Genomic DNA, 9,896 nt, shown 5'->3' on the forward strand with positions numbered 1-9,896 from the left:
TCATACTGTGCCTTTCACCCTTTCTTTCTGTAAAATTTCCTGGAGACTCTTCAGGAACGTCAGCGTGTTGCCTGTTGCAGTTTGGTTACATGGCTGTTCACAGGAAAAAAACTGTGGGGAGAAAAGTTAATGGAGTGACTAAAAGAGTGTGGACCAGGAACCACCCTGCCTGCAGCCCTGTGAGAGGCAGGGTAGGGGTGCAGTGGGGTGGGGTGTGCACACAGCAAGGGCTTGAGACATAGAGCAAATGCATGGGGAGGTCCAGAGCTAGCATGTCGTGTAGACCGTGTAGATGGCTGACTTTGTGCTACCATTTCAGGGGTGCCCCCCCCCACCCCCACCTATCAAATAATCCTAAATCTCCTCATTAGAAGGAACCTTTTCTCAGGAATCTTTGAATCCTAACGTTTTATTATCCTTTTTTGGTCGTCCTTCCAAGGTCACTGAAGAGCTCTATGGCCGAGAATGGGAATTTGGCATCAGGTAGACCAGAGTTCCCATCTCAACTCTGCCATTGCTTAAGTATCTAGCCTTAGGCAAGTTAGTTAACCTCACGGAGCATCTGTTTCCTCCAAATGAAGTGAAGGTGGTAAATGATAATTGCAACAATTGTTACTGAAATGCTATTGTCATGAAACAGTATATATTAAGCATTTAGAACTACAAGCTGTTGATGGTAAGTAACTCAGCTGAGTAGCTGGGTGAAGGCTCTTAGCCTTCTGAGGACACACATGGATTTGCTCATTCCCAAAGAGTTCACGTCCTCCCTTCCCTCCAGGGACCAGGGCACATGCAGAAAAAGAGAACATACTGATGGGCACTTAAGGCAAATGGCAAGCCTCCATCTGGATTTGAGTGCTCCTTCCTTTAAATACCTTCTTAGCCAGTCGGAAAAAAAAAAAATCTTCTTTTTACAGGCCACAACACCCACTGGGTTAACAAATCGACAGCTCTGATTCTCTAGATCTCAGATTCTTATTACAATCAGGACAGATTCTTTCATTATTCAATAGGTGGAAAGAAGTAAACGGTAACATGGGTGTGAGTGTTTTTTTTAAACCAGGGGGAATTACAGGGCTATAGGGGCAGATCTCACTTTAATTTTGTCATTCCGAGTACATTTCTTGCAGGTCTCGTATTGGCCTTGAACCACCAATTCCAGCTTTATCGCCGTTTCTCGTTTAGCTAGAGTTGTCACTCACATTCACATAAAAAGAACTAACCAGAGCGGAAGACAGGGAAAAACATATTCACCTGACACTTGCTGCTCTTTAGGTCTTTGACGGTTCTTCTTAGTCGGTTGAAAATCAGGGGGAAACTTGTTTGCACCGTGGAGTTGGTCATCTGGGACAGCCCTTCCTGGAAGCACGGTGTGGTGCAGTCGTCCTGGTAAATGAAAAGAATTTACTAAAAGAAACACCTTGAGGACCACTTTGAGAAGAACCACAAAGAGCTTGCTTTCAGACACTACCTTAATTTAACCAATGTAACCTAAACTGGTATTATTTTTAGACAGGTCCCTCTCCCCATGTGGGAAAGGACTTTCAGCATTTCAAGTCAAGGCCATGTTTCCACAGTGTCACTGCCTGGAGATTTCCAGTATGTTCCAGCAGAGGAACACAAAGCCGATGGACTCTGGAAAACAGCTCATTCTAGTCTCCGTTGCAACCGATGTTCCTGGGCTCCGTGTCTTGTAATAGTAGGTTCCCAAGGAGAAAGAAAGGAAAAGCTTTCTCACACCAGTCTGATGGCATGAGTCAGTTGAATACAGCCAGTGTTTTAGCAGTAGCTAAAATCACGGACCATAAACTGAAGGGCGGGACTGGGCTATAAATGCATGGTTCCTCCTCAGAAGGCCCCCTACCCTAGTCTCGTGTAATGGATGCAGGCTGATGGGGTGTAATATCTGACCCCAGCGAGGATGACAAGTTCAGATTCTCCCAGGCCTTGCTTGGGACAATAATAATACAGGAGGCACCTTCCTCCTCCCCTGAACCAGAAAATTCCTGCCTCACTTACTCTTTGTGAAAGTGGGGAATCACCTTCTGGAAGTGCTTTTCGTTTTCTCTCTACCTTAGACACCCTGTCCTCCCAGCATTCAAACCATGAGAGGGCCACCCCAAATCAGCTAAAAAGACAGGAAGGGAGGAGTGAAGGAGAAGGTATAGCACCCAGAGAGGTTTTGTAATAGGAAAGAAAAAAAGTTATTTTACTTCCTTGTGCAACCCTTGAGTTTTAGGAAATAAATTAGTAAGCAGTACGATATAAGCTATATTGTTTGTTACATTCTCAGCTCCAGTTTGATTTAATTGTGCACATGGCCACTAATCTAAGAAGACATACAAGATTCTTTTTAAAGTATTGAATAGTGTTCAAACTTCCCAAAGGGCATAAAAGCAGACCAAATACAATGTATACTAGCGATGTATCTAGTATAGAATTCAAGGGCCTGGTTTTAAAAGGAAATCCTGAACTGTAACAATTGCAATTAAGCAACATTTTCTTATTTCAAATATCAAATCGAGCAATTTATTTTTACTTGAAAACTTTTTAAAATTACACCGTCAAGATTATATTGTTTTACTGTACTTACAGAAGGAATGGGCAGACACAAACAATCGGTCACCTGGAAAAGAATAATCCCAGGGTGAAGATTCCAGATGCAAACATTAAAATCATTTTGGAAAGTTCTTAAAAGAGCATTTACTCACGTTGGTGCCACAGCCACATTTTGAAGGTGGATGTTCCTAAAGTAAATAGAAAAACAAGAACCCATAATGGGTGGTGTGCTTTTCATCCTTTTGTTTCACCTACATTTTTTTGTTTCTTTCTTTCTTCTTTTTTTAAGTGAGAGAGAGAGAGAGAGAGAGACAGAGGGAGAGGGAGAATCTTAAGCAGGCCTCATGCCCAGCACAGAGCCTGATGCAGGGCTCGATCCCACGATCATGACCTGAGCCTACATCAAGAGTAGGACATACAACCAACTGAGCCACCCAGGCGCCCCTCACTTAAACTTTCAAGAGTTCCCTTTCCCACTGGCGCCCCCCTCTGCAGCTTACCTGCAGTTTGTTAATGAGGTACGTGACATCATGGATCCCTGACAAGGTTGAACACCTCTGGCTGGCCACAGAGCAGAGAAGCAGGGCAGAGGCAAGGACCACGGACAGGAGCATCTTGACTTGGAGCTGCAGGGTGGCTTGTAGTTGCCTTGAAATCGAGTCGTATTTAAAGCTCCCTCTTGCAAACCTGGAAAAACCCTGACATCAAACTGATACCAGGTGCCCACTACTTCTATGTAAGTTTGGGCCACTTGACATTGAAAAATACATATATACATTGAACTGAGTCACTTGGCAAAGACTATGTTACACTGTGCTAGGAAATATCATTCCCCAGAAAAGATGCTTTTCAAAATTTGGGTACTGAGATACTGTAGGAAAAGTTAAAGATCTAAAAACCATAATTTTTTTTAAGGCAGATATTCTAGTTGTGTGAGTTAGAATACTTTCCATGAAAGCCCAGGTCTGTATTTTCCCCTTTTTACTTTATTGGAAATGCTGATATAATAGCCAGTCACAGGTATTATAATGAAGGGGCCAGGGAGGGGGCGGGAGGGTGAGAAATCATGCAGGAGAACTGCTCTGTTGGGGTTTTTGCAAGCTCAAGCTCGATGAAGTCATTGCAACTTTAATCTTACTACATTTTATTCTCAAATCTTAACAGCGTTTTTCATGCCTGGGGCCAGATTCTCCGCCTAGCACAAGGCATTTTTGTGCCAGTATCTCTTTAAACAGGTGTCTGAAGGAGGGAACTCTTCAACTGTACCAGCAAGAATGTAGCCACAGTGTCTGTTAAGATTGGTCTTGAGGATTCCTTAGTGTCTTTAGGGAACTTATGTCACCCTGCACAGCTGTCAAGTCAAAACTCGGTGCTTGAGATAGGATAACGGCTCACCTGTATTGAGCGCTTACGGCATACCAGCCACAGTTTTCAGCTCTTTACGGGAATTGCGTCATGTAGTACCTACAGCCACCAAATGAGGTAGGTACTAATTTGCCATTCCCATTTCTTCATATCTTAGATTAGAACACTGTCTGTATCCTAGCTTCCCAGCCCTTTGATTAAGCTGTTCTTAACCACTGTGAGCCAGAAAGATGTCTCACTGTAGCCCTATAAGTATTATGGTTATTCCCATTCTTTTGTAGATGGGGAAATTGAGGCACAGAGATGCAAGTAATTCGCCCAAAGCCACACAGCTAGGGAGAAAAAACAAAACAAAACACTGTATTCAAATCCAGAACTCTGGCTCCCAGCTTCAGCTGCCCCCCTACTTCTCTGTTTTTTGCCTGCCTCTCCCCCTGGGATATATGCCCCGTATGGGTCTGGTTCACCCTTATATACTCAGCCCTTGGAAAACTCCTTGAGGAGCAGTGAGCTATCACTAAATGCCTCTTGAATCAAAACGTGAATGTGAAAGGAAGTTTTTGAAGTAGTAAGACAGGTGCTCAAAAACTATGATTGTGTAAGGTTACAAATCTAGTTTCTGGACGTGTATGTGGAGGTGTGTGGGCTTAAGAAAATTTATCTTCTACACGCTAGAGGCTGAAAAAGTGGGGATTCTCTGGCTTAGCATTTTGAGCCATACTAGCAAGTGGGACACACTCGTAAGATTTTCTCACCACTGCTGGAAGAGTATGTGGTAATATTGCTTTTTCATTGCATGCTGTTCCCTAGGAGCGGTATTGGACTATGGGGAAAGGGGGTGTCTTGGTAGCAAAGAAGGTAAAAAAAAAATGGCTTCTTGCTAACTTCCCCAGATCCTCCTGCAGCTTGGCCTCCATGTCTGCCCTGTGTATGCACCAAGGAGACGTTTCAAAGGCCTGCCAGCCTGCGCCAAATACTTTTATGCCAGAGTCTGGTAGCGATGCCCTTTTCTTGCCAATAGAAGCTCGATTAGTTCAGGATGGCAATGTACCCAGCCAAACACCCACTTTTTCAGTCACTATGCTGCACTGCTGCAGGTGGCCATGTGACGTGTTCTGGTGGTTGCAACGTCTGTAGAATTCATTTGCTTTTCCGGTAACAGGAGACAAAAGTAGCTGAAACCCGTCGTTACCACCTTATTGCGATCTGAGCGTGAATGTGCTAGCAACAGCTTCGGAAGCGATCTTCTAACCATGCAGGGATGGACCAGAGAACTGTAGCAATAACAACTCTAACGTTTTACATAAATGGAAAAAAGTCCTGAAAAACAAAAATAAAACCATGAAAGCGACGATAGAAAGTAACAGTAAGAATACCAAAGTGGTACTAAGTTCCAGCTAGATATCACTGCCTGCTGAAGACCGTGCATCTTGACGCTCAGGAGTTATGGAAATTAGCATGTGCTAGAGTCATTGCGATCTGCGTGATGCTGTCTTGTGTCTCTTCCTCCAAGCGGGACTGAGTTCCAGGAGAACTGATAGGATGTCAGACTCTGGTTCATTATTGTATTCCCAGGGCACAGTCCATACTCAGTGCTCAGGAATTGCTGGTTAAGTGAATGAATGACGAATAGCTGTCCTTTTCTTAAAATGTATTAAATGTATGTGATTTGTGAAATGACCAAGATGTGTTCCCAGTGGATCAGTAACAAAGAACAGATAGAGCCTTTACAAAACCTGAGCAAGGAAAGCATTTGAAGAGTAAGCAATGAACAAAATACACCCTCCTGCAATGCAGTCCCTTCAGAACTTTGAAGAGTTCTTCAAGCTCTTCTCCCTTTCAGTTCTCTTAGCAACTGCACGAAGAAGGCAGGTCAGGTGTAGGAACTCCGAGTCTGTACAGGATGAAACAGGGAGAGAGAGAGAGGTAGGTGACTGTTCTTTGCAATTCTTTTCTATCTTCCCAGCCACTTCAGTTATAAAAATGAAAAGAATTAAGAATATTTAAATGGCAGCTCTGCATTTTAAAACACCGTTAAAACAGCAGATGTTTATCTAGGCAAAGTCTACAGCTTTTGAGGTTTAGCTTCTAGGATTTATTGCGATACCGGAATGTGAGTATGCAAATGATCTCCTGCAGAGGAAATACACCAAGCTCAGAAATGAACTACTCGCTTGTTTTAAATATCAAGAAGATTGGAGAGTGGGATGCTTACCAAGATGTAGCGTAGATTACATATTTTACAATAAATGACAAAAGACAATACCCCACCATTTATTTTGTTTCAAAGATAAAGTTTGACATTTTTATTTTGTGATTAAACACCCATGTGTCAGGGATTATTTCTCTAATAAAACAAAAATGGTTATTTGTTCTAGGAAGCCACAGCATGAAATGACACACACAAAAAGACACTAAATTTCTAAGTAAAACCCATTCTGTCTTTTCTTCTGAATAGCCAAGAGATAACGTTATGAGAATCCTTGAGCACTAATTTCTTAATCAAATAGTTCTTTCCAAGTCATTATTTCCCAGCCAACTGTGAGGGGCAAGCCTCGCTGGGTGCACTGTTATCCCTACTGGGGTTTCTCCCCCCGGAAGGGGGATTTCTACGTGGGAGCTCTGTACCTCTCCTTTCACAGCTCCTAAGCAAATTCCGGGGCCATGGACCTGGGGCCCTGTGCTTCCCGTTTAGCTTCCATGAAGTTTCCAGAGTTACAAGATGCAGGCTCCACTCCTCTCAGCCCCCACCCCTTCTACACTGCTACTCCTCACCAAAGGTGACTAACGACCCAGGCTATTCTCGTAAAAGGAATTTTTACATTCTCCCACTGATACAGCCCTTTGTTGCCTGAAACCTGCCCCTGTGTTTCTTAAGAGTCTGTGGGACCCCACCCCGCTTTGCTGTGTACAATTTACTGGTGTTCATCTACTAAAGAAAGGTATGAAAGGGGCGCCTGGGTGGCTCCGTCTGTTGCGCGTTCGACTGTCGCTCAGGTCACCATCTCATCATTGGTGAGTTCGAGCCCCGTGTCGGGCTCTGTGCTGACAGCTCAGAGCCTGGAGCCTGCTTCGGATTCTGTGTCTCCCTCTCTCTCTCAAAAATAAACACTAAAAAATAATAATAATAAAAAATTTAAAAAAAGGATGAGAACTCCTGTTTTGGGCCACATTGGGGAAGGCACTACCATTTGTTGAACCCTTACTATATGCAAGGTAATATATTAAACACCTCATATGTATTAATGCACTCAGCCCTCTCCAGTCTTTATTAGCCTCACTTTATAGATGTTGAAGCTCAGGAAATTGAAGCTCAGGAGGGCTAAGAGAGTTCCCTTAATCACACAGCTAACAATTTGAACTGGATTTATCTAATCCTAGAGCCTGTGCTCTCATGGCCTATGCCATATATCAATCTGTATTTCTGCTGACCCACCTATACGGCATTGTTCTGGGTACCTGTCGTAACTTAAAGGGAAACTTTCACAATGTCCAGAGCACTTGATGTCCTGCGAATGAAGGGGAGGATGTCCTCAAATTCCTTGCAGCAGGAACCCACTTAGGTGGCACCAAGGTTGACTTCCAAGTGGAACAGTGCATTTGCAATAGGAAAAGTTACAACATCTATGTCATGAATCTGAAGAGAACCTGGGAGGTTTCTACTAGCAGCTTGTGCCATTGGTGCCATTGACAACCTGGCTGATGTCAGAGTCCTGTCCTCCCAGAATACTGACCAGCAAGCTATCCGCAAGTTTGCTGCTGCCACTGGAGCCACTCCTGGTGCTGGTCACTTTGCTCCTGGAGCCTTCACCAATGATCCCGGGGGTGACCTCAGCCTCACCCCAGATCCAGGAGCCATGGCTTCGGGTGTCTAGTGACCCCGGGGGTGACCTCAGCCTCACCCAGATCCAGGAGCGATGGCTTCGGGCGCCTAGTGACCCCGGGGGTGACCCCAGCCTCTCACGGAGGCCTCTTACATTAACCTGTCTACCATCACTCTGTGTAACACAGACTCTCCTCTGCCATCCCCTGCAGCAACCAGGCTGCTCCCTCAGCGGCTCTGACGCGGTGGATGCTGGCGCAGGCAGTTCTGCGCATGTGCAGCGCTCTTCCCCGGGAACTGGCGAGCGGTCACGCCTCACCCCGACCACTAGGAGGCCCCTGGAGGGGAAGAACAGGCCGCTGCTGAGAGGGATTGACCTGGGAGGCACGTCAGGGTGCATGGACTGCTCCAGCGCCCCAATTTACTGCTTCTCACCCCCACACGGCAGGCTGGTCTGAAGGTGAGCGGTGCCTCGGTGCTGGTGCAGCCCACCCCACGGAGCCTGGGTGCTGCCCCCCCCCCCCCCCCCCCCCCCCCCCCCGCCCCATCCGGCCGCCACTGAGGACTGGCCGGCGGTTAATGCGTAGGAACAACCACTGAGTGGTCTTAAGCTGTTTTTCCAGACTCTTAAGTAGAAAACGGAAATAAGCTTGATGGAAAACGAGGTTTCTTTAAAAAAATTTTTTTTTCTGAATGAATTGAGTTCTGATAAACTTGTCCAGAAGACGTGCATCTGATGGCTTTGGGGCGGTAATTTTTTTGGAATTTTATGCTTTTTTCTTTTTAGTGCTATTTTAGGTTTTCTCCTTCTTAGTTTTCTATGTGTGGTTTCCTGGAAAATGATCCCTGAATAATGCTAACAAAGTAGTAAGATTGTGCATTTTACCCACATTTTCTCTTTGATGAAACTTGTAAGAAATGTGTATATTTGATTATTTTCAGATATTTAGGTTATGCTTTTTATTGATCATTTCTGGATATGATTTTCCTCATCTTTCCAATTTGGCATTTTATGCACGTGCATTCCTTCTTAGGTGATTTGGATTTCCTAGATTGTTTTTTATGCCCAACGTGGGGCTCGAACTCATGACCCCGAGATCAAGCGTCGCATGCTCTACTGACTGAGCCAGTCAGGCCACCCCTAGATTTATCTTCTTGCTCCTCTTCTAGCTCCTTGAGTCATATGTTTGCGTCAGTGTTTAAACAAATATTAGCTTCAGTTACTGACCACACCGTGTGGCAAGCAGAGAGCTACATGCTTCATTTGCATTATCCCACTGAATTCTCACAATACCGTCTGTGGCTTCCTAAGAAATATTTGTAGCTTAGTGATGGTGAGTGCAGACTTGAGCTAGATGGTTGCTGCCACTTCTAACTCTGTGGCCTCGTGCACATGACTTCTCGGCGCTTCAGTTTCCTTAGCTATAAAATGGGATAATTGTATAATCCACATTACAGGTCTGTTGTGGGGGAATGAATAAATTAGTTCTTAGAGCCCCTAGAACAGAGTCCGGCACGTGATCAGCACTATGGAAGCAGTCCATATTATTATTTAAAGATGAGGGATTGAAGCTTTAAAAAGTTAAGCAACTTTCCTAGGATTACACAGCTATTCCCAGATTAGCGGCCACCTTCTTTTGAGCACAGCCTGGGCAGCATCGCGTAGATTTTGGTATGTGGTCAGCTCACTCGCATTGATTTCTTAACAGTCTATAATTTCAATTTTGGTTTCTTCTTTTTTTAAAGAAATTTTTAATGTTTGTTTTTGAGAGAGAGAGAGAGACAGTGATAGAGTGTGAGCAGGGGAGGGGCAGAGAGAGAGAGAGACCCAGAATTCAAAGCAGGCTCCAGGCTCTGAGCTGTCGGCACAGAGCCGGATGCGGGGCTTGACCCATGAACCATGAATGAGATCATGACCTGAGCTGAAGTCAGACGCTCAACCGATGGAGCCACACAGGTGCCCCCATTTTGGTTTCTTCTTTGATGAAGCTCCCATTATTTTTTCCTCTGTAGGAAATCGTTTTGGGAAACCCTTTGCTTTCTACCTGCATGATCTTCATCATTGAAACTCAGAAGTTTTGCCAGAATTTGTCTAGTTGTGGCTATTCTGTTTTTATCCCTGATCAGCACATAGCCCATTTGATCTTAA

At 44.6% G+C, this 9,896-nt stretch overlaps 1 protein-coding gene and 1 pseudogene across 1 annotated transcript; one reads left to right on the plus strand and one right to left on the minus strand.

The window, feature by feature from the left end:
- Nucleotides 1-3,173, minus strand: IL9 (interleukin 9). Its single transcript, XM_007077952.3, has 5 exons — nt 3,060-3,173; nt 2,712-2,747; nt 2,594-2,626; nt 1,255-1,386; nt 1-111 (listed from the first exon to the last, which is right to left on the minus strand). Exons 1-5 carry the CDS (start codon nt 3,171-3,173, stop codon nt 1-3), a joined length of 426 nt encoding a protein of 141 aa, XP_007078014.1.
- Nucleotides 3,174-7,412: 4,239 nt separating this feature from the next.
- LOC122230508 lies at nt 7,413-7,988 on the plus strand (annotated as a pseudogene).
- Nucleotides 7,989-9,896: the final 1,908 nt, after the last annotated feature.

The sequence above is a fragment of the Panthera tigris genome, chromosome A1, assembly GCF_018350195.1.
Source record: "Panthera tigris isolate Pti1 chromosome A1, P.tigris_Pti1_mat1.1, whole genome shotgun sequence".
NCBI classification, from domain to species: domain Eukaryota; kingdom Metazoa; phylum Chordata; class Mammalia; order Carnivora; family Felidae; genus Panthera; species Panthera tigris.